The sequence below is a fragment of the Montipora capricornis genome, chromosome 2, assembly GCF_036669925.1.
Source record: "Montipora capricornis isolate CH-2021 chromosome 2, ASM3666992v2, whole genome shotgun sequence".
NCBI classification, from domain to species: Eukaryota; Metazoa; Cnidaria; class Anthozoa; order Scleractinia; family Acroporidae; genus Montipora; species Montipora capricornis.
Window position 1 is genome coordinate 8198274 of NC_090884.1, and position 25655 is coordinate 8223928.

The window sequence follows — 25655 nt, forward strand, 5'->3', positions numbered from 1 at the left end:
CTCGAGTATACTAAGCCTGAGTGGCGCATGCTGGCACCACTAGGATGCCCTTGGCCTGGTCGGCCTCTATATCTTACCCAAACAGTTGGGAATTAGAATTACTGTGCAGCGATTCCTGCTCCCGAGACTGTAAGAAACATTGGTTACACAGGTAATGCCCCAGCCACTAGCACTCGCATCAGTTGGAAAAATGTAAACCATTAGTGGGTGACCAATGTAACGAAACGCCTGGTGGACATTCTCAATCCACATTTTTACCACAATTGCTTGTAATCTCGCAATCTGATTTGCTAATTTTCCGTTGTCGATAAGACAATGGGCGGAAGATGGGCTGCGGACCCACCCGTCGCAGAGGTTAAGGTTTTGTAAACTACTGGTTTTACCAGCAACTTGTGCTTACCCAATAAAGTTTTTTTTAATATCATTATTAGTATTAAACTATTGATGTATCGCTAACTAACAGATTAGTCTACGATGTCTCCATATTGATTTCCTTCAAAAGTATATTTATCAATCAAGACGAGCGAATCGGTTGTGAAACGTTTCAAAGGTAATATCAGTAAAGTTTAAATTGTCTTCTCAACACTCCAGAAAGAGACAACATTAATTTTTTTCGGGGGGGGGGGGGTAACTGCCCCCCTTGCCCCTCCACTAGCTACGGCTATGCAACTGGTCACCGTTTAAAATGGGATCATTTTGAAATTTTAGCGAAAGAGCGACCCTCACTCTACGAGCAGAGCCTCCTTTTATCTTTTTCTTTACAGAGGAGGAGAAAAGGAGGCTCTACCTGAATCGCGTCAACTCTTTGAAGCCGCCGCAGCCCAAACTTCTGGACTAGTCAATCTTGTTTTCTCTCGTCAAACAGGTTTTTCCAGTTCGAGCATCTGTTTAGTGGTAAAACCGATGGTTATAATTGAGCCCGCTGTACCATGAATAATCAAGATGGCGGCGAGATCTGATCGAAGCCAAGCACTAAGGTCTGGGGTCGAAACTGTACCCTTGCAACATACTGCGCATGCTCAATGAAGATCTTACTCGATTCATGCAGAGTCTTTCTCGAGAACGCCAAAAGAAAGGCTCTGCTAGCAGGGTGGGCGATCCGACACTCACTGGAAAATAAAGAATACACTGTTGATCAAAGATTTAAAGCCGACCTTAAATGAAAAGCTGTATATTTAAGCTCCAATTTTATATTAACCGTCACTTCTGAAGATGTAGGCAGAAGCATACGAAAGTAAAAGATAAATTCAAATGATATCTGTCACTGCTGTATGTGTGTTATTTATGGACCTCGACTCACATAAAACCTTGGCCAATATCCAGCCATCTTGACCGAACAAGTTTGGTCATGCGATAACCCATATTTATTATATAAACACCAATGAAATACCAAGTGAGCTTTCGCGCGAAAACGTGATATCTTCACAGGTGAAAATAACATGTTATCTTCACACGTGAAAAGATCACTGTTGCTATGGTTACATATTTCACTCTTTGGCTGGGCTCACTCGTGAAATATTTTTGAGCACTCCAAGAGAAACTTCGTATCTCCGCGCGACCATGTAATATCGTCTATATTTTGTTTTTCATCTTAGGCAGACCCTTTTCTTTCTCCGTTAACGTCGTCCGACCGAACCATATCTTTGAATTTTAAAAGAAAGAACAAAGATATGAAGATGGTAATTTCTTAGCAAGGTATTTCTCTTAGTCTGAAATATAAACATTGGTTTTGCCCGTACGGATCTTCAACACCAAAGTAAACGTGACACTCTTCCACAGGAGAGGATACCTGTCCGCGAAAAATATTCTAACACAAATTCTCTACTCGATTCTGGCCCCTGCTAATCCACTCTTCAGCTTTTATCTTCATTACTCGTCGAAGACTTCAGAATGACAATCGAAACCTCCAATGTTTTGGATCCCTTTTCAACCGGGATCGGCTATTAATCGAGTTACGAGTTGAGTTGAGTTTGAGTTGAGTTTGAGTTAAGTTTGAGTTAAGATTGAGTTACAGTTTTTGGCGTTTTTCGCAAAATCTGTACCTTGCTTAGTTCGCATTTTTGAGGGTTAAAATAGAATTATCGGTCCTATCCTTCTGTTACCAAGTGGTATATTTTGGCCGTTGGCAAAAGCCGGATTGGACCGGACCGGACCGGATCGGATCGACAAAACTCGGACTGGATCAATAACAAAATTCCCGCCAATAGACACATGAAATCCCTGGGTCGCCAGTTAAGGTTACTCTCCCACCTTCGCCGATGTCCTTCTTGTGTCGTACGCGCGTTAGTTTTAATAAAATCCTAACAAACTATACATCAGAAGAAAGCTTAATCAATGTAGACAGTTTTTTATGCAAGGGCCAGCTGAACAAAGTACAAGTGCCGGATCTTGGGAGATCTGACCAGCAAATAACATTTAGACTAAAAATAAAATAAGTATGCAAGGCTGGTTGTACGGCTGTGGATATATAGTGTTTGTTTGACCAATATTTCGTCAGGCACGGCCGGACTTCTTCAGGGAGTTAAGTGATTTTAGTCTTAATAAATGTAGTTATCGATAAAAAATATAGTTTAATCGAGTTTTCCTTTTAGTGTCAGGAGTCGGTAAGACGCGAAACCACCGAGGGTTCTTCTATTGAATTTACCGGGTATCGGATGCCACAGCACGAGCAAAATGACTTCACAGTGTTATGCACAAGCCATCAATCAACGAAAGTGTCCCAGGCGTTTTCAATACTCTGATTGGTTGTCCAGATATCCGCATCTAACGTTGGAGTAGCCAAAAATATGTGAGAAGGGTTGTGTAAATGGACGCCACGGGAAAACATTTTAAATATCGGAATTTCCTGACAAACGTTTGTTGATTGATGCCTTGTGAATAACATTGTGCAGTCATTTTGCTCGTGCTGCGGCATCTGATACCCAATAATCCTCGGAGGTTTCACGTCTTACCGACTCTGATCCTGACACTTACCAAAAGGAAAACTCGCTTAAACAATATTTTTTATCGTAAACTACATTTACTAAGCTTTCTTCTGATGTATAGTTTGTTAGGATTTTATTGAAACTAGCGCGCGTACGAACGTTTTTCTGAAGGACTCCCGGGAAGGTAGGAAGTAACCTTAACTGGTGACCCAGGGATTTCATGTGTCTACTTTGGACGGGAACTTTGTTATTGATCCGGTCCCAGTTTTGTCGATCCGATCCCATCCGATCCGGTCCGATCCGGTCCGATCCGATCCGAACCGGTCCGATCTAGGTTTTGCCAGCGGCCGTATATCTTTTAGGTCACCCATCCAGATACTTACCCGCCGGATAGGGGGTTAACTTTAGTAAACTTTTGTATCACAAAGCTGTCACACGCTCAGAGTGCACGCTTAAACTTATTACGTTGCTAGCAAACCACACGTCTTCTCAGGGGGCTATTTTCCTAAGACTTCTACCATGGCGCTACAATGATATACAATACCAAAAAATATCGTGTACTATTAGCGCAACATATTACGCAAAGACAACTTGAATCTCCTGGAAGACAAAACGCAGCTCCGTTGACAATATGGAATAAAGCGCTGTGTTACTGCACTACCACACGTACTTAATGCGTGCCTATTTTTTCTCAAGATGACAGGAATTTATTCTTTCTGACAAACGATTAATAGGCTGGTAGCCAGGGCCGGTTCATGGAAGGAGGAATAAATTATACCAGGCATAACAGTTATTCCAGGGATAAATCTGCTATTTTAACAGAACAGAATTTATTCCGGGGATATAGCTATTCCTGGAATAAGGCACATTTATCCCTGGAATAGAGTTATTACACTTTTCAGGAACCGGCCCCAGGTTTTTAACCTCAGAAAAAAATCTGTTTCGTCGTATGAACGTGTGAGCCAAAGGGCCTCTGCTGGCACGACTACTGGGTGACCCCTTAAATGACCCCCGACTTGAAAAAATTTCCTGGAACGCTGCAGTTCAATACCACCCAACTCAGTCCCTTCTGTTTTTGACTAACACATACCAAAGCAACCCAGTGTACGCTCATGGAGCGTCTAATTCCGATAACGTTTGGTGTGATAACCGATCATGAAAACTACGCTGCCGGACGACAAACGGAACGTTTCATCGTTTAGCCGCCGGGGCTACAAAAAAAACTGGCTTAACAGTAAATCCCATCAAGCTTTATAAGAAGACGTCTTTTCTACGTCGATAGACTTGATCGCTAGAAGGAACAACCCCGCTCCGGTGGCTCAGTTGCTTACGCAGGAGGTGGTGAGTTCGAATCCTGCCGGAACGGCAAGACTCAGGGTCTTAAAATAACTGAGGATAAATTTATACCTTTAAAATAACATCCGCAAATGGTTAGGCTTTCAAGTCTTCTCGATAAGGACTATAAGCCGCAGGTCCCATTTCACAACCAATGTTTATAAACTCTGTGGGATGTTAAGGATCGCAAACTGTAGTGGAAAAGAGTACGGTGTTGTGGTCTGTTCTTTCCATCAGCTATGCGGTCGGCTTGGCATAATTTTCTGAAGGGACTACTGATCGATGAGACCACAAAACAGCAAAACGGACAGTGGTCAAATCGAAGGAGTCCAAGTGTTGAAACTGATAAACAAAAATACTGCCGTGCATGAAATTTCAAGATTGTTTTTGTCAGTTTAAAACCATTTGGCAAATACACATCTGTGCACTCCACGAAAACGGTGAGTCATGGTCTTCCCAGTGACTTCTACTTAATACTTAAGTGCCAAAAATGCCAAAAATGCCAAAAACCGTAACTCACTGTTAACTCAAACTCAACTCAAACTCAACTCAACTCGTAACTCGATGAATAGTCTATCTCTTTTTAACCAGAGAACGCCTTTATTCCAAAGTACCAAAGCTCTACAGTTATAGTATTACGATTGTATTTACGCAGATATGAAAGTAACTTCAAAATTGGAAGACTTTTAGTTATGCTAGTTAGAGCACCAAGTCTGCGGTTAAGAAATGACAGAATATGTGACATACTGTATTTTGCCTGTTGAACATTTGAAGGTTTATAATAATAAATGGTCGTAAAATAGGTGGGATGAATGTCAAAATCTAAGATGACTTTTTAGGTCAAAACGAGGCGTAATGTGAGCGCGAAGCGGCGAAGCTGGTGTATCATGCATTTATTATCCGCTACGATGCATAAGTAACATACCAAGCTGATTCAGTTTAAAAACACCAAAACAAGCTAAACTGGTCAAAAAATGAAAAAAACGTACCAATGGACACAAAAAAATGCAAATAATACGAGTGTTTTCAGCAAGGGGAACTGTTTCAAAGACAATCGGTGTTGAAAATTAAAACAATTAAAATTTAAAGGTAAAAAGTTCGGATTCCTTAATCTAAAGCGACCTGTTTGATTAGATCAAGGAAACCGATTGTGTAATGTTACGAACGCAAAATGTAAAATTACACCTTGTTACTGTGTAAACTATTACACCAAAAAAAATCTTCTAACATTACTCTATATGTAGGGTATTTTTACTCTTTTTAAAGGATAAACGTTTATGGGTATTATCAAGGATAAAATTACACAGTTGAAAGTGTACTTTTACACCAATTTTAATAGTAAAAGGCCGATTAATCTAAACCATGTAGGTATGTTTTTTTGAACTCATACAGTTGTGGGCTTAAAACATTCATTAAGTATGAAAATACATCCTGCCAGTACACACAGAAGAAGTAAACATCATTAAAGTATCCCTATGAGTAAATCCGTGAAAAATTACTAATCATGAATATAGATTTTTAATTTATTTTTTTTTAATCTCCCACTTTTCCTGAAAGTTGTAAGATTTTTAGATTTTAATCTATTCAGGTCACATGGCAGGTCCACACCGGCCCCTTGGTTGCCGCAAACCGACCTGCCTTTTCACAAAGTATACTGATGTATGAATATATGTATGTATGTATGTATGTGTGTATGATAAAAGCACATTTTCGTTGTGTTTGACGTTTCTATACTTTTGGTCAGTTTTATGTTTTCTTTCTCTATGTTCAATGTCACAGCCAAATATCCCCCAAATGATAAAAAATGTTATGATTTACTTTGACACTTTGCGAGATCTGGCCAAATATTAGCAGCTGAAGCTGACATACGAAAGTACATTGCCAGAATAGTCGCAGCTGTGGAGAGGGAATAAAAATGGCGAGAAATCTTCGCAACCACAACAAAACAGTCTTCTTGATTTTCAATTCAAGCCGACAGGAGTAAAACGACTACAGAAACAAAGACTCAAGCATAATGTCGAAATCATCCCTCCTCTTGATCACTATCCTGACGGCCATGTTGGTTGTGACATCGTTCACAGAGGTCGAAGCTGTGTGTGGCACCCTTGGAACGGGCAAGAGGATCAACAAATGTCGCCAATTGACAGAAAAAGTCAAAGCCAGAGCCAGAGCTCTCCACAAGACGATGGATTTTGGGATGGAACGAAACGATCCTCGACGTGTCTGATAGAATAGCCTTGAATGGCATAAATTGTATGTTTTCCAAAGATATCTGTTTTCCTTTCGTCAGTGACACTTGGATACTTAGTTGTATTCGAAATATAAAGAAGATGAATGATTCGTATGGAGTTTGGAGTTAATAGAGAGGAACACAAATGGAAACTTTCTTGGATTAAATTCAACGACAATCATTTTTGAGCTTAAGCAAAGGACGTCGAGGAACTCTAAACTTAAAGTGGTACTATGATCAAAAAATCATTTCCTTTTTTTGTTCAGATTTTGAAAGCGTGTTTGCTTAACACCTAACTGGCAAAATTTTGAGCTTTTACTTTTATCCAAAGGCTGTTTATTTTGAATGTAAGTTTTGAATTTCACGGTCCGCCATTACTCACGTTCAAAACTGGCCGATTGGACCTCAGAGGGTTGGATCTAGAGAAAATGACGTCATTCACTCACTAGCTTAAAAATTCAGCGTGTAAACGCAATTTATTACATATGCAAAACACGGGTTTAAAAGTCTGAAAGCCCGAAACTCCCGTGCTGCATATTAATTCGGCCGCGTACACACGCATTGCATTCTTAAACTAGTGAGTCTCTGACGTCATTTTCTCCTCGACCCAGCTCTCTCAAGATTTTAAAGTTAGTAATGGCGGACCAATAAATAAGAAAATTCCAGTTAAAATAAACAGGTGTCTCTTTAAAATCAGAACTTAAAACTTGGGTCAGGTAGTGTTTAGTTAACATAGTTTTGAAATCCAAAGAAAAAAAAGAATTGTTTTTTTGGTCGTAGTACCACTTTAAGTGATGTGACAAATATCATCAGTGTTATAATTTCGAATTTTTCATTCTCGATCCAAGTAACAAGTTTTCCACCTGTCCAGGTGGTAAAGTGGTTTGAACACTTTAATGAAAGGTTACATTTGTACGCTTTTTCATTTGTTTAGAAAAAAGATAAAAATGTAAAAACCCATTTGTTATCAATTCTTGTTCCCTTTTGTGGCGTTCGCATTCTTATCAAAAGTCGGCGTTGCTAAAACCAGTTTAAACAACTAATCAAAAGAATCGACCCTGCATCACTTCACGACAATGTTATGGTACCATGTGAAACACCATGCAACGATTTCTTAACAAGCTGCACTCATCGTTGTGACCTAATAGGTCAACAAGAAAGGCATGTAAAAACATGCCCTATTTTGTCTTTAAACACTTTCATCTCAAAAGCGAACTTGGGACCCCATTTTTTACTGCTGGAAAGTGATCAACAGGCTAAGATAAGACTCTACAGAGTTTCCATAATTCTCGGGAGCGGATTCAACACCTCTATAAATTTTTCACTTCCAATTCTCCTAAGATTTTTATTATTTATCTTCAATTTTAGTTAACCCGTTGATTACTTTCCAGCGACAAAGAAATTGCTGTCACCGAGTCCGTTTGGAGATATAAGACACCATGTACGATGTCTTTACCGTAATAATATTAAATGCACTTTGTCACGCAAAAAGGTGTGTTCCAAATTGAGCCATAGCACAGCTGTTTGGTAAAGCAGAGTTTAATATAGAATTCCTTCTAATAAGTACAGCTTCCTGAAAGTCCAGTTGTAAAAACATAACTTTAGTTGTTTTGCAAACAACGTGCCGACAAAATAATCCGCAATTTTTGGTTCCATCTTGGATCTCGTTAATAGACGCCACAAATCATCCGCTGAAATTAATAGACGAAACGATCCCATCCAGACAAATTGATCAACTACATCTGCTTTGCGGCGATGAGTGTGCTTCGAGTGATGTTTGATAGTTTTTCTTCCTAGCTTTGTCTGAAAGCAGGGCGTTTCAGAAGTCAACTTTTCGGCCAAATGCATGAAATTTAATTTTAGTTTTGTGACCCATTAATTCTTCTTTTTGCTTTCAGAAACTTTGCCGGCATCCTCGGTTTTACGCAAAACACGTTTGACACAATGCTGATTTGTCGTTGTGTTTGTTCCAGGATGTAAAAAAAATGAGAGATGTAATCGGCGAAAAATTTTCCCTGGTGCCGCGGCTAAAACAAGTAGAAAACCAGTGCGCTTGAGGTTTCCGTTTCTTAAAAGCCAAAAAACAAATGAGAGGCCGATATGACTTACTTCTGTTTTTTTTCTCAGTTTTTTCTTTTTTTTTTTTCACATTTCGAAAGTTCTTGTGCTGAATACTCGAAATGCGAGATTTTATGCAATCATATTAAGAGAAAAACTATTTATTTTGACGGCATTTTTTTTTTCAAAAGATGGATAACGCTATCCACTGGATAAATCACTATCCAGCGGATAAACACTAGCAAAACCAATTGAGCTATCCAGGGGATAGTGATTTTTCCAGTGAACAGCGCTATCCACCCTCCAAATAACTGGGGCCAGACAGATAAGTCCTGAGAAAACTGGATCGAGAGGAAAGTGACTTCATTTAGGGCGCGTTCGATTGAGCCTATTCCGGAATAAGAATACGAGGAGTGATGATTAAAACGGTATGTTTGGCGCGCTTCGAAGCAGCAAGGACAACAAACATATGTTTAAAATAGCATTTTAGTGGATGTTTGACAATTTTTATGTGAATCACCGTAAAAACGAAGGGTTTCTACCTTATATTCCACGCATTCTTATTCCGGAATACGGTCAATCGAACGCACCCTTACTCACAAGCTTAAAAATCAATTTAAAATGCTACGAGAATGCGGCTTAATTAGTATGCAGAACTTTTAAGCCGCATTCACACACTTCATTTTTAAGCAAGTGAGTAAATGACGTTAGTTTCTCTTCGATCCAGGGAACCGTTTCTCGAAAGTCCCGAAACTTTACGGGCCATTTTCGGGTGTCACAATTCCCTTTGTAACTCAAGAACGGAGAGCATTTAATTCGTCAAACTTCACGGTTAATTTTCTTTTTGGTACCTTGAAAGCATGTTAAAAGATCGGCTTTCAAAAACAAGCGGTTGGCAATTTCACAGATGGCTTTTCAGGCCCGAAAAGTTTTCGGGACTTTCGAGAAACGGGCCCCAGGGGACCGTTTCTCGAAAGTCCCGAAACTTTACGGGCCATTTTCGGGTGTCACAATTCCCTTTTTAACTCAAGAAGGGAGAGCATTTAATTCGTAAAACTTCACAGTTATTATTATTATTTTTTTTGTATCCTTGAAAACAAGTTAAAAGATGGGCTTTCCAAAACAAGCGGTTGGCAATTTCATAGATGGCTTTTCGGGCCCGAAAAGTTTTCGGGACTTTCGAGAAACGGGCCCCAGGGGACCGTTTCTCGAAAGTCCCGAAACTTTACGGGCCATTTTCGGGTGTCACAATTCCCTTTTTAACTCAAGAAGGGAGAGCATTTAATTCGTAAAACTTCACAGTTATTATTATTATTTTTTTTGTATCCTTGAAAACAAGTTAAAAGATGGGCTTTCCAAAACAAGCGGTTGGCAATTTCATAGATGGCTTTTCGGGCCCGAAAAGTTTTCGGGACTTTCGAGAAACGGGCGCCAGATCACTGAAAGCTTATCTGTCGGAACCCCACCAAGTAATGGAGGACCGTTTAATGAAAAGAGAGGAGTTAGTATCAACAGACTTCCTCTTCAAATCATTACTACAAAAAATTTCGCCTGTTGAGCATTCAGCGCAAGTACTTTCGAAAAGTGAAGAAAAACGAGAACGGCGACGAAAACGTCACCTCAAAAGAAAACTTTGCACTCTCGTAAGTATTTCGCGAATATTCCTTCTCGTTCTCAACGTACAATATGGATGAAGTATCCTAAAAATAAATTGGGCACGAGCGATTTCGGGGTTAAGTAAGGAAATGGTAGGTTCACATTGGTTGGCCTACGTGTAGCCGTACCCTCCCCCCTCCTCCCGTTTTTTTCCTTCGGAGGGAGGGTACGGCTACACGTAGGCTACGCATTGGTATCCTCTGGTTGTCATTAAACCTCAAAATTTGGTGATTACACGGCGTTGTCATGCGCAGTACCGCAAAAATACGTGTTGAAATGCGTGCCGCACGGGTGGTACAATTTTTTCCTCTTTTAACCAATGATTATTGACCGAATGCATAAATGGCGGCCAAAAATGTATTCTTTTATTTATGTGCTAATGAGACTCACTAGCCTCGCTCTCAAGCAACCTTTCCTTTGTATTTTGTCCATGCAAACGAGGCTAGTGAGGATAATTAGCACATAAACAAAAGAATATTTTTTTGGCCGCCATTTATGCATTCGGTCTATTGTTTTGTGGCGTTCTTCGTCAGATCGACCGTTTGTTTTTGTCATGGAAATTCGCACTGCTTATCTTAGCGAGCTGGGGCCGGTTGTTCGAAGCCTGGTTTGCGCTAACCGTTGGTTAAGAAGTGTCACCCCATTATAAATTTTAAAAATCCTGTATAATGTTTGAATAGCAAAGAACAGCTATTGGCGAGAGCGACCGACATGGCCTAAAACGGTGTTTTGCTTTTGTTAGCACACACCCTTAGCGCTCTAATTATCTCCTTCGCTTCACCGAATAACTCTCTTGCAAGTCTTGAATGGAAAGGGAAATCCATTTCAAGGTCATTTCTTTTTAACACAATCACTCAATGCCCACAACCATATTCTTCTGTATTGCTGTTCTTTTCCTTAGCCATGTGTGCGTTTTTGGCATAGGAAATTTCTAGAATTGTACAGAATACAATGGAAGATAAAATTATACTACTTTGTCCAATAGGTAGCAAGTAATGCTGTATCAAGAAATTCTTTTGTTCAGTATCAAGCAATTTTGCTTTGTCTACTGGAACGGTTCTCCACTCCAGGCAGAGGAATCTCTGAAACGCGATTGGTTAAAAGGAAGGATATTTACTTGAAACAATTGAAATAATCAAAAAAGAGTATTTTAGTTTACATATTTGGTAATTACCACATTTTCGTCGCAGCAAGATAGAAATTAAACATTTAAGAAAAACGACACAACGCTTGAATTTGGAAGACATGTTTCGGATAAGTCAATATCCATCGTCAGTTCATGGATGTTTACAGATTTGGGACTATAAGTGTTAATTACAACTAGTAGAATAATACCAGATAGAAAGATGGGGGAAGATGACGCAATACTTACGGGAAACTACGAATATTTGTATTTTGGGCAGTGAGTCTAATTAACATAAATACAAAAGAATGTAAAGTTGGCCGCCATTTGTAAAAGTGGTCTATAGGTCATCGGAATGTCATAGCACTTGAATTTGCTTCCGGACATCGTTGATTAAACATCTCAAGTCTTAATTAATGTAAGAGTGGGTATGTGAAACATATCTTTTTTTTTATGTCGGAGTCTAAAAGTCACTTTTTTAATATTAGGACACATGCGAATGGTTTACGTCAAATAAACGATAATAACGCTTTCGATCACAGCAGCTGTCTTCCGTTTAACATAAACATGATGGCAAACTGTCGACAGAAGTACAAAAGAAGAACTTAAGCATGACATTTGCCTTACCTTGTGTAGCTTTGAGTAGACACCAACCACTTCCTAAGATCCTAAGTGATCTTTTTGACAAATAACATTTAAGATTAAAGAGTTCTCTTGTTATCACCGATATTAGTCAAGTTATCGATGGGATAATAAGTTGTGATAGGTCTAAGATGACGTCGTATCTCATTAAATAAGGCTTAACCCTTTAACTGGTCGGAGAACAATTTGTTGGCTTTTTCATGAATAAGCAAATTGAAGAACACACAACTTAGTTGGAGTTTGATGTTAAAATAACCCGCAAAATTACAGTTTAAAAATGTGTCCGTATCTCTAAACTACTGATGAAAAGAGACGAAGTAATTCCGCATTGTCATATTTTTGGACACCAGTATGGTTTTCATAAAGTCGATAGAATTTTCCAGGAGATATGAGGTCACGTCCCTCCGGAAGCGTTGATAAGTCGCAAACTCATTTCTTTGAAATTCATTGGGTCGAGAAAACGAAGTTAGCAAATAATACAAAAACAAACCAACCTTCAAACCAATCCAATGTTTCACCAACGTCATGAAAGACCATAGTTTACTTTTCCGGTATCTCCCTTTTAATCGAGTGCAATTTTTCAATTAAGATCGTATGGTCATAGTGGCACTTATTCTGCACCACACTAGACGCACCATTGATAAACATTGGCGTCGACGGCGTTATCAAAGGCCGGGTTTTGGATTGATGAGTGTTTAGATGAAGATACGTTTCGTCAAGAAAACTTGAAAATTCATTCTAAAGTGAATTCCGCGCTTTCATTTTTAGAATTCGTAAAGTGCAGTACAAACTAAAAGGATCCATCATGCATATGAATATTCTCAAATAATCTTGATCTAGCCACATTAAACTGTACATAAATAAGTTATAGACTTTACATTTTTATTAAATCTAATTCCAATCTAATTGAACATATTTACAAAGAAAAGTACTGATGTGCTAGAATTCACGACTAAGTCCGTAGGCTGGATTTGTTTCACCAGGGTATCGTTTTAAAGCTAGCGCTTCCGAGGTTTGAGGCGGTTTCGACGAAATATCATAAAACAATTAGGATAGTACGCGCACTCCCCTTGGTCAATATCTGTGTTTAGGTGAGAGTATGTAAACACGGCTGTGTCATCACACGAATTTTGATTGGTTATGTGTTGTCAGACGAGCGTTTTGATTGGATGGTAGGAAATATGAGCGTGTATCAAGGAAATCTGTTTCAATCCAGAAATTAAAAAACCAGCATTTTCCTTCAATTGTCGAATTATTTTAGAGAAATATTTTATAAAAGCAATAGAGGACTTTTTTCCGTGTTTACATAGCCTCATCTAAACACTCGGGGAAACTACTTTTTTGGTTAAAGGGTTAAAGGGTATAATCCAATATGGCGGCCGACACCGAGTTCCAAATGCATACTTTTTCAATTAGCATTTTTGAAGTTTATTATTTGCTATAACTGGTAGAAAACACGAAAAGGCAAATATGAAACAACCGATATGTCTCGCAAAAGAAAAGAATTTTTAAACGTCAAATGGGCAAATTGTGTTTTGTCATGTACCTATGGCGTTTGTTATTATTTCTATTGCAAATATAATTAAAGTAGCATGTATTGGATGAACATTCTAGGACGCAGTTTGAAAATAAGTGTAGTAGCTCTGTGTGTAAGGTAATTATGAGTATGAATAAATCTTTTTTTAAAAAAGCGAGATGAAGCTGCAATAAAGTTTATTCGCTATTTGATAAGCTTGGAAAGTAAGGAACCTGGCACTAAATCGGACCACAATCGAGAAAGGAAATGGAATGTTTGAACTACCAAGTTGACGACACAAACTACTCAACGAAAACTATCTTATGACGTCAGCCTGGTACTGAAGACATTCCTCTCCGTTGCTCGGTCGTAGATCATATTACAGCTCGTTTATTCAACCTTTCAGGTTCTTTTAAAAACAAAGTAATTTTTTCACAAGCCTAGAGAAAAGTTGACCCGAAAATGCTTCTTTTAAAGGTCACAGGCACTTTGAGACCAGACAAGAGTTGGCGATGACATTTTTCCTTCCAAAAAGGACTCCAAAGGTTTATCTCAAAGCCTTGGTTATGTAAATGATCGCTAACTGCCCAAAATTTGTCTTCAGTTCCTCTTCCTTAGCGCTAAATCTTCGGTGTTGCAAGCAGAACTACATTTTCAAGTGAAACAGATGAATCAACATAAAGCGCCAACCTCGCGCGGTAGTCACGTGACTCTAGATACCACAAACGGCCAGCGTCTATAATGCGCTTACATTGTCGACCAATGTCCTCTCTTTCGGGTATCGTGTAATTTGACCATCTGAAAAACGATATAATAACCTCCCTTTAGAAAACTGTGAAAAGTATGCTGTGTGGAAGAACAACCGTTCCAACTCGCAATAGGCCATTTCCGAGTTCATCTCTGCCTCCTTTTCAAAGCGAGTCTAAGTGCGAAGTTTTTCTTATGAAAATTAGTTGTCATTCATATGTAAAGTACAACTAATTACCTTCACAAAAACTTCGCACTTAGACTCGCTTTGAAGAGGAGGCAGACGTGAACTCGGAAATGGCCTATTATTCAAGATGACGGCACCCGCGAAAAATCAGCGATTCTAAAATTCTTTTTTTTTTTTCTTTTCGGATATGAACACTTCTTTTAAGTCATTTCTTTTTATAGTAGGACTGGAGGTTTCCTTAAAATGTCGCGAAAAAATTTGGATATATCATATACCTGCAATGTTTTCAGTCGTTTCATGCCACCTGAAACCGGGCGTGTGAAACGCAAAGGCTCGGGTGTGACTACCATGGGAGTACACTTCTTTAATAACGTTTGTACCTTGTCTTCAAAACAACTTTACTTGCCTGTCATCTTCCTGGATCTCCGCTCTCTTTTCTCCGCTTGTTTTTTCGTCTTTTGCAATAAATTCCCCTGAAATTTCAGTTGCTGTTTCTAAGGAAGTCTCATGGCCTCCGTATCGGTCACTTTCACGTCCAACATCACTGTCTTTTCCTGAAATAGTGCGAGATATCATTCTTTGTGTTTCAAGGTGCATTATTGCGCGAATATTCTGTTAAATTCTTATTCTTAGATTCGGTGTACGATTAAGTCAAGAGGAAAACAAATGCGACTGTTTTTGCCAGCGCTTATCTGCTGAATAGTAATTTGTCTGGTGAACAGCACTTCGTGCCCAACCTCACCTACTTCAAGCAACCAATGCCAGGTGGACCGCGTTATCTGTGTTTGAACCATCGTGGCCAGGAAGCCAGTCACGAAACAATCAAGTTGAACGTCGCCTCCAAAACAGACGATTGCGTTCGTCTGCGGAACGACAAGGCTCCCTCCCCCCACCCTTCCCGCCTCAATGCTGTTTTCTGGGGGTCACGAACAGTTTCCTGAAAATCAGCACTTTCCAACTCATCACTGGATAGGGGGAGGGGGGCGAGAAGTAAGTGCTGTGGAATTCACAAGGGAGAAATAGTGAACAAGTGCTTTTTGTTGGTTTGAGTACAGTTTTCTTAACGAGTTTTGTCCATGATTGTAGATTGTCCCGGAGGGCGGCAGGAAGACGTTTTCGGTTTTGAGCGGCCCAGGGGGGATTTCAAGGTGAGTCACTGCCATGGAGCCTCTCAAGGTCACCTATTGTCATTAGACCAGGATTCTTTTCATCCAGTAGTTGGCAAATTTGAAATTTGAATATCGAAGGAAATGTTTGCAAACAGTGAGTGCCGCTATTGCACCAGTTACAGCCCATCATCCATAATAGAGAGGTTAAGCATGACGTTTACGACCAACGACAAACGGGAAATGGTAGTTTCCTGCTTATCATTCCTTTGAGAAGTTGCTTGATATCTGGAGCTAACAGTACAGAAATGAGCTAATATCAAGCAGGATTCTTACATTTTTGGCAAAACCCTAATGTCAGTCCGACGTTTCCCGTTTGGCGTAAACGTCATGCTTAACGTCTATAATGATAGGATATAACAGGAACTTATAGCACATGCTTACCCGTACATGTATCACCAACAGTCCCACCAGCTTTTTCTCCCACGTATTTCTTCAGCCTTATGCCACAGGTAGCCCAGCTACTGAGACAGCACAACATATGAAATTCTTCCGCAGTAAAGCCAAGATTATGAAGAAATGGTCGACCAACGTACTGAGGCCAGGAACAGCAATGGTGGAAACACAGAGCCAGTACAATTCCCTTGACTGGTTCTGTATTGTTGGCCATCTTCAATCTCTTGCTTTCTCTGTGCAACAAAAAGTATGGTGGTGTACATGAAGGAAAAAGTTGACCTTAAAGTGTTACTATGATCAAAGAATCGCTTCCATTTTTGTCTTCGGATTTTGAAAGTGCGATTGCTTAACACTTGCCTGGCAAAACTTTGAGCTTTGATTTCTATCCAAAGGCTGTTTACTTTGAGTGTAACTTTTAGATTTCACGGTCCGCCATTACTCGCGCTCCAAACTTGCTTAAACTTTCAGCGCGTAAAATAAACGCAGCTTATTATATATGCAAAACACGAGTTTAAAAGTCTGAAAGCCGGAAACTTCCGTGTTGCATATTAATTCAGCCGCGTACACAAGCATATCAATCCTAAACTATTGAGTCTTTGAAGTCATTTTCTCCTCGATCCAGCTCTCTCAAGATTTAAAGTTAGTAATTAAATAGGAAAATTCCAGTTAAAATAAATAGGTATCTTTTTAAATCACGGCTTAAAAACTTGGGTCACTTACTGTTTAGTTAATATAGTTTTGAAATCTAATATAGTTTTGGTCATACTAGCACTTTAAAAAAAATTCAATGTAGAAGGTTGAAAGAGGTAAACACACTCGAGGCGCGGCAAGCTTTACTTCGAGAAGACCGGAAAGTTTGAAATTGGACAGTCAGCAATTGACGAATCAGCCATCACGAGGTTTTATCTAGGATCAGAAAGAAATGTTTAGCCTTGAAGAGCACCGAATTGAGGTGTGTTATCATTTATCTAAATTATGTATTTACCATGGTGACTCGGTGAAACTCGGAAAACATTCGAGTGCCTGTAACATGAAGGGGTCGACACCAAGTCCTTCCCCATTACTTGTCATTTCTGGACACAGTCGCTACCTCTGAGCTAAACGAGTCTCGTGAGAGCTTAGGCAATTGACTACTACGGTCTACACCTCTTTGCAGATACGGCGGCCGTTTTGATTTTTAATGTTTCGAAAGACATTATAGGATGCTCAGTGGGCAAATTTATACGTATTTGCCTCTGGACATCCCATAATAGCTATTTGAAACAAAAATGGCCGCCGTGTCACCAAAAGGGTCTATTGCTCTTCTATACCAGATATGCCCAGGGATTGACCCTAATTTGACGTACGAATATTTCAATAGCGTCACGAAGTGTACCCTTGCTCTTGTCTCCCAACATATCCTCTACCTGGATTAATTGTTATCGTCATTTTAGGATTACTCTGTCCCAGGACTTGTGGTAGCAGATGACAGAAAAAAAGAAAAGCGGCATCTCTGCACGGGATTTGAACCCGGAGCTCCCAATGTGAAGGAACTGTTTTTATCCACTTAAGGACGGTGCCTACTAATTAAAGATATTTTTGCCCCAGTGTGTGATTATGCAGGAAATGTAGATCTTAACAAGTGTTATTGAAATCCAAAAAGAAAATTGGGGGTAACCACGCATTTTTCAAAGATAATTCAAGAATAATATTTGTAAAAAGCTTTAAAATACAAAGCAATATATGGTGTTCTTTCTCGAATTGAACCTTAAGTATCTCTCAAAAATGCATGGTTACTCCCAATTTTCTACTTTCTCCGGATAGTTTTAACCGCGAAAAAATATCCCTGAATTAGTAAGCATCGGCAATAGGAAATCCGAGTATCTGGAGATGCGCAGAACGTATGCGCAATAGCAATAGTAGGCGCCGTCCCTAACAACTATAGATCAACTGGCTGACAATTGCACCGATTTTTTATCCAATGTAATTAGTATATTTAAAATCATTGCTGAATAGTGGTTAAGTCTAGTACTTGATTTTAAAATGGTTAGCTTTCTCTTAAGGTTTGGTAACCGACATTTTCTCCTTTTTAAACTTGTTTCTTAGCCGGTGATAATACACGTTTACAACAGCATTCGGAAGAAAAAATATACTTCTTTTTTTTTAAGTGCCCTGTCATTTTGCGGTGCGGTAGTCTAGTGGTTAAGTGAAAGGGTTATTAATCGAACATTCCCAGGTTCGAGTCCAGCGAGTTTAGGCATTGGGGTTCGGATTTTAAAAATGGATATTGATTTCCCATAATCCTTATCAAGCGCTAAGCGTCCTAAATTGACCATAATAGTCAATTTAGAGAAACTTAGGAATTGTCGAGAATAGTCATTTCAGAGGTAGAGGATGGGTTCTGTCTCCAACTTCAATATCACGGTAAAGACTTGTTTCCACATCTCGAAGTGCCCTTGGGCGTGAGGTGCCTGGGAATGAAATTAAATCACTGGAATCGGAATGCTAACAGTTAAGCCTAAATATTGTTTTAGGCCTAATAAGGCCTAAGGTTAGCATTTCTAAGGGGTTCGGGCTTTTTTAACAGTTACATTATAACCTCAGTCTGCATTTTACACTGACCGCTTCCAGTGATTTAATTTCATTCCCAGGCACCTCACGTCCAAGGGCACTTTGAGATATGGAAACAAGTCTTTACCCAATAATCACTCCTGTCTCGGAACACAGATACTGATTAACGTCAATGAACAGCTGCATTTACCCTAAGCTAAAATTAACGCTAACTGCGTAAACCACAAGACTGGATTTAATACAGAATCAGAAACATTTTAACAGAATAGGACGCAATGACAACGCAAAGAGTTCAGGGGCCTGTTTCTCGAAAGTCCCGAGAACTTTTCGGGCCCGAAAAGCCAGTCGTCAAACTGCAATCTGCTTATTTTGAAAAGCTGATCCTTTAACATGTTTTAATGTAAGAAAAACTAAGAGGATTGCGAAGTTTGATGGCTTGGAACCTCGGCGTTGCGAAGATATAAAGGGAATCGTGGCACCCGAAACAGGCCCGAAAACTTTCGGGACTTTTGAGAAACAGGCCACAGGTTCTAACATGGCGCTCTTTCGTGCAGTTGAGCACATTTTTCATTTTTGTCTCTACGCATGCGCCGAACGCAAACCGCAGGTTAAAAGTATTGCAGTGAGTCTAGATTGCTAGTCACCAGATTCCTCACTTACACGACTCAGAAGCCTGAAGATGCCCTCTAGTAGCGAAGCCAATTAAAATGCAGGATTTGCATTAGTCCACTAGTTGGGTGATACTAAAAAGAGGTAATAGGGGTTCTGAGAGGCTAGCGGCACATACCCAGTGAAAATTGACCCAAGTACCCCCTCTATTATCGGAAAGATCTGCGACATATAGAGCTCACAAACCTTGCAGGTGGCAAACGCTGAAGAACACTAACTAATCACTTACCGATCACTGGTGCAATCTTTGCAATCTTCCTCTTTACTAGCTTGGGATTCTATGTTCCTGGTCAACGTTTCCATTAAACATCTGAGAGTTAAATCTACCAACGGCAAAAAAAGTCTTGTTGATGGAATGCTTTTCAATTGAGTCCTAAACTTATTTATTTTCAGCAGTCAGAGGGACTCACGGTTATGTCTGATTAGTGTCACACGTTCGTCTTGCACGGCCGTCTTACTCTCTAACATGCCATGCTAGATGGCGGCATAGTTGGAGTTGTTAAGGACTCACATGATTCGTGTAAAACCCCTAATGGCATAAAAATGGCGAGCAGCTTAAAAATCTAACGCCACGTTCCCGCCAATTTAAGAAAAAACAAACTCGAATTGCGGCACCTGATTTCCCGCGCTGGGCGCAGGCTGCCTGTATTCGTTTTGTGATGTGATTGGCTCTTGCGATTGACTTCGTCTCTTGTGATTAACCAAGGTAGTTACATAATTTGAATTTACAGCAACTTACTGATACCTTCAAAATGATTACCCTTCGATGAATGAATTGCTTTACAACAATAGTGCAGAATGTTGTTCCACAGCAAAAATGGCTTCCGGTAAGAAAAAGAAATTCTCTACGTTCATGATTTTTCGTTGATTTACTTCGAAACGAACCGTTGAGGTTGGCCGATTCCATGCAGTCTAATTTGTCAGTTTCCATTTTATGTTAACGATCCGCAAACGGTTATTGCAGACATGATTTGCGGCGGTAAAAACGAAACCGTTGGTTGAAAATTGACCTTTTCCTCTTCTATATAACTACGGCGCCCGGCATTTGATTTAAACTACGAAATTTTTTTGTTTTTAGTTTCTTGCTTAAATATTGTAATCTTCAAGGGCTCTAACGATCTCAAGGATTTAGCTATTGTAGCTATAGATGGAAAAATACCAGCACCAAAGTGTTCTCATTGCTGGGCTCGGCAAAATCACCAGGGGGGAGAGCAAACGGTTGAATTGAATTAATGGGAGGGATGGGTTAACCTGACAGTTTCTAATACCGAAGGGTGTCTCACCTGTTGCAGCTCCACAAAGATGTTTACTTACAGCGACGATCTTCTGTGTTTCATTATTCTTTAGGCAAGGTACCTTACCTAAAACAGAAAACATCAAACGCTTTTACAATGTGCCACAGACACCAATGAGATATTGTGCAAACTCTTTGAAAAACAAGACGCAAGCAATTCAGCTCTTTAGTTTGTACGTTTTTTTCCCATTTCAGACCACGTGATGTTCCCAAGAGAATTTTCCTTTTTGTCTTTTTCAGACGTTATGCATACACATGCACGTGCATAAGAGGACATTTGAAAGAAACAGTTCCCTTCTCTGGACGCCTTTTTCCTACTTGGCAGACCTAGATTACGCTGATGATCTAGCCTTACTATCACACACCCACACGCACATTCAAGAGAAGACGCAACGGCTTAACACCTTTGCGAAGCAAGTTGGCCTCAACATCAGCAGCAAAAAGACCGAAATTATGGCACTGAATACTACCGACGCACGACCAGTCCAGATTGATGATGAAGAACTTCCTTGCACAGACAATTTACCTATCTTGGCAGCATCATCAGTAGAGATGGAGAAACTGATCTGGACATTCAGAGCCGTCTAAACAAGGCCAAAAACTTGCTCAACATGATAAATAAGGTATGACACTCCTCCGCTTACAGTACTCTCACCAAGCTGAACCTCTATCACAGCTGCGTCCTTTCAACTCTCCTGTATCGTTCAGAATGCTGGTGCCTAACGGAGAAGGATTTATCAAAACTCTCCACATTTCACACCAAGAGCCTTCGGCGTATCCTATACGCATCTTTTGGCCTGATGTCATCTTAAATAAAGATCTCTTTGAACGGTGTGGAACTGAACCAATGGCTACCATCCTGATGAGGAGACGCTGGAGGTGGATTGGCCATGTTATTCGTCAAGAAGCTTCCATTGCGAAAACTGCTTTACACTGGACGCCAGAAGGGAAACGCAAGAGGGGCCGCCCCAAGATCACGTGGCGACGGACAGTGGAGAAAAAAATCAAGGAGATGGGGAAGACCTGGGGAGGCATCAAGCTTATCGCAAGGGACCGGCAGATGTGGAGGGACATGTACTTGCTGCCCTAAATGCCTCTAAGGGCATGAGTGAGTGAGTGAGTTCCCTTGAGTAACATCACGTGGTCGGCAATGGGAAACAAAATGTACAAGCTAAAGAGGTCTATTATTCCACTTGATTTGATAACGATTTTTCAACGGGTAAAGATCGCAAGTCCTTGACGAATGCTTCTTGCTTTGATACAGCGACAATTCTCGACACTACCAACGGCAATTCCCTGAAAAAAATTGAGAAGTTAAGGTAACAAAGAATGACACGAGCGGCTTTAATTTAATCAAAGACATAAAAAGAACCATTCATTGTTGTATGTCAAGGTTGTCGCGACTTACTTATATCAAGGTGTTCAATGTCCAAGTTTATTCGCTGGAAAGACGGGCCTTGATCTTCACCTCTGTGATAACGATCATACTAAATTAAAACAAGAAAACAAAATGTAATCATCGAGTACGGAGTACGTTTTGTAACTCTTTCGTTCTAGTAACAACGTTGCGCCGAGGCCGTTCAAACGGTTCCAATGGGGCCACCTGTTGAGCCAATTCAATGATTGCGAGGAAGTAGGAACAAGAAACCAGACTCTCGCGCCCAAAATTACGAACGATGTGAACATGCGCGTGTTCTACCATGGTTCCGCAATTTGTAAACGGACTGTTTAAGCGGCTCCATTCAACATTTTCCAGAACAAAGGAAATGTTGAATCCATGTTGGGGAAAAGTTTAAAACAGTTATGATAGAGCCAAGTTATATTTTGAGGTGACGTTTTCGTCGACTGTCGCCGTCGTAGATCTTAAGGTCCTTATTAAAGTTAAGTCCGTAGTGGCTAAGGAACTAACGATGGTTACAACAACCCCACAATACAGCGGTGCATTGGTTTGTAAATGAGGTTTCACAATCTTGCTGCTCGAGTGCCATGCATTTTGATTTCTCAACTAAAGTAAGCTATCGCGTATTCCGTCAAAAAATATACTTATTTTCGAGATAAATGACTAGAATTTGTTAAGATAATCTTCCAGGGGTACCCAACGAGAATATAGTTCAAAACCACTTAAACATAGCATAGTCAAACGTATTTTAGTATTTAAACGGTAGATATAGGCATATTTTTATCCCCTAAAAATTCTTCATCTGTTCGGATTTCCTAGCTGAAAGTCTAGTGATCCAAATATTATAGGTGTTAAAACTTACCTTTTCGAAAATTTCAGCCAGAAAAAAGGCTCTCGAAAATTCTTGGTGACCTTTTTAATGGGCAATTATACCATTTTTTAGATTTTCGAAAATCCTAGGACAGGTAGGCAAGCAAGAAATTTTACAACAAATGTTCCGAAAATTCTAGATCTGAAATCGTCTTCCGAACAGATATTTTCCGAAAATTGACGTTGCGCGCATGCTCCTGATCTTCCTCGACATTCTCCAGAATTAAACGGAATAAAATTTAGCATTACGTTGAAAAAATGCCCTCGCACTTTAACAGCCAATCAGAGCATCGTTGCATCGGCAACAATAATAAATGACATTAATAGTTTAAACTTTAAACAACTCTTCTGTAACCTTATATCTGTTATTTGCTCTGTCAATTAAAATATAGTCCACATTTTCGGCGGAATTTCCTACTGCCATCTTCAGCCAATGAGACAACTTGCCTAAGAAAGAAAAGTGAAAACGTTAAACATGTGGGGACTGTTAAAACGCAACCAAAATTTCTAGAATTACAGAAAATGGTTGAAAGGTGCTATAAACTCATTACGGCATTTGCACTAAAAGGATTAAACCCTTTGAATCTAACTCACACAAATTGCAGCAGAATTATACGACGCCTAAGTCGAGTATACAGCGATCGTACCTCATTTCCGATTAGTAGCAAAAAGGAAGATTTTCAACAACTTCGTTAGAGCTTTGGAAATCAGTTTCTTTTAAGTAAAGGGATTAAAATTCTGCAAAAATCTGATACAAGCCCAGTAATTTTGGGTGTGTTTGTCTTTCAGCAAAAAAATGATGAAAAGGGTCTATCATTCAATGGTTTCAGTGGGAAGAATATTACCCAGTTTTAACTGAAAAAAACACAGTATTAAACATCCACTTTAGTGATCTACCGGAGCTATACCTGTATATATATACCAACCTCTCCCTGCTCCAAACTCCATAAATACTGTGTTGGACTTTAGAAGGTGCATCTTGTCCATATGATCAATAAGAGAAGCCTAAAGCAATAATAAAAATGTACAGCAACCATATCATAGAGAACCGAGAGGGGTAAGCTACCATAAATTCAAATTAATAACAATAATAATAATAATAATAATAATAATAATAATAGCTTTCAAAAGGAAAATTAACAATAAAAACGTTACATGACGTTTCTACGACCTCATGTCATCATTGTCGAAGGTGAAGAAATTAATAAACATAAGAGACATTACTTAGACAGAAAGGGGTGTGTGTCATGGTGTGAATTACAAGAATGCAAATAGTGAAATGATAGTACAAGAGTGTTCACACATTTAGAGTTTCATGCGAATAGAGTCACTTTGGGTTAATTTTTTCACATTCGACAATGATGACATAAGGTCGACGAAACGTCATGTAACGTTTTTATCGTTAATTTTCCTTTTGTAACGTTTCTAAAATCCATCTTTATCAATAATTATTATTATTATTATTATTATTATTATTATTATTATTATTATTATTATTATTATTATTATTCTGCACTTCAACAAAACGATCTCCAGGACGAAATTACCTGCTGTTTTAAATGCTTCAAAATGACAGGTTTATTTGACATTTCTGCCATCTTTCTTTGAAACACACTGTGGCAAAGGACTTCAGAGGGAATAACTGACACATTGCCTGAATGAAAACGCGAAATTTCAAACACTAGTACAAGTACTACCAAGAATTGAACTCAATTATTGAACATCATTCCCCTTTCAAAAGCCGGGCAAGTAAACCTGCAAATTTGGTTGCCCTGATAAATACTTGGTTCTCCATCAAACAAACCCCTAAGATTAAATGTATGCCATGTTGAGATGCAATCAGGGGACCATGAGTATCCCATAGTTCTAAGTGTGTTCCTGAGGTTTTTTTTGTGGAAGTCTGGGTTTAAGATTTATTATTTTCAAAATGGAGTCTTCGATCTCCATCACCAGCAACGTATTTGTGGTGGTGTCTCTTGAGTTTTCCTATGTGACAATTTTTGTAAAAGCCACAGATATTCAAAACACAGGAAAATGCTCAACTGTGGTAAGTTACGGTAATAATCAAAATGCCAGAGTTGCGCATTTTCCTGTGTTAACTTACATACATAATACATACATACATACATACATAACTTCACACAACTATTAGACATTGACAATAGAAAACTGAAGGGTCGGGTGCTTCTTCTGTAATTCATTTTCTACTTTTAGCTGGGTTGTCAATTGTTTTTTCGTCGGGCAACCAACCTTTTCATTTTACCAAAAAACTAGTCTCCCAGTAAACTCTCTGGTCATCTGGGACAACTGGATGACCGCTAATTTTGACTACTGCAGGGCAGTTTTAACATATACACTACTCACACTGTGGTTGAGAAAATTAATATCATCATATTATTGAAGGCTATTAAAATCATGCCGTTACAGTGATTTACACAGTAAGTTAACACAATTTACAGCACAACACACCTTAACGTGGCCACCCAACACACTTTCACATTTGACAATAACGTGTAAGTTATACATCAACTCAACAACCCATGCAGCGGCGTTCAACTTACAACTGTTCGAACTTTGCAAGGAGGCATGACTGTCAATCAAATTCACACATCCTGATTGGCGGACAATTTGACAAAAAACTTTGTTAGGTGGCCACCGTAAGGCGCATCACACTGTAACATACCTTTGTGATATTTCTTAACTTTCTCAATCAAACTTGTTACTTTATTCTTTGAAACAGTACTCAAGGAAACCTGCAATACAGACATTGAGAATAAAGCATTTTTACAGCTTAATAATAACATGCTTGTTCTATATGATAAATGTTAGGAAGTGTCTCCACTTGTCTCCAGAAATGCACTTCACTGTCCCTCCAACTTAAGCCCTCAAGTAC

The 25655-nt window shown here is 39.4% G+C and overlaps 2 protein-coding genes across 3 annotated transcripts in view; one reads left to right on the forward strand and one right to left on the reverse strand.

Moving 5' to 3' along the window:
- The window catches only part of LOC138038706 (uncharacterized), a 382223-nt gene that overhangs the window by 17517 nt on the left and 339051 nt on the right, over positions 1–25655 (forward strand). The gene's annotated exons all lie outside the window — the stretch shown is intronic.
- LOC138038710 (tRNA:m(4)X modification enzyme TRM13 homolog) overlaps positions 1–25655 on the reverse strand; it is a 41207-nt gene that overhangs the window by 11718 nt on the left and 3834 nt on the right. Inside the window, exons 5-14 of one of the 2 annotated variants that reach the window (XM_068884736.1) lie at positions 25446–25515; positions 24310–24416; positions 23689–23767; positions 23118–23209; positions 21902–21980; positions 20483–20560; positions 19429–19522; positions 15969–16213; positions 14825–14972; positions 12830–14282 (exon numbers count right to left, since the gene is read on the reverse strand). In XM_068884736.1, the coding sequence (XP_068740837.1) occupies positions 14105–14282; positions 14825–14972; positions 15969–16213; positions 19429–19522; positions 20483–20560; positions 21902–21980; positions 23118–23209; positions 23689–23767; positions 24310–24416; positions 25446–25515 (1170 nt within the window). In that variant the 3' untranslated portion in view covers positions 12830–14104. Of the gene's footprint in view, positions 1–12829; positions 14283–14824; positions 14973–15968; positions 16214–19428; positions 19523–20482; positions 20561–21901; positions 21981–23117; positions 23210–23688; positions 23768–24309; positions 24417–25445; positions 25516–25655 lie in introns of those variants that run through there. The other variant, XM_068884737.1, reaches the window with a different exon arrangement.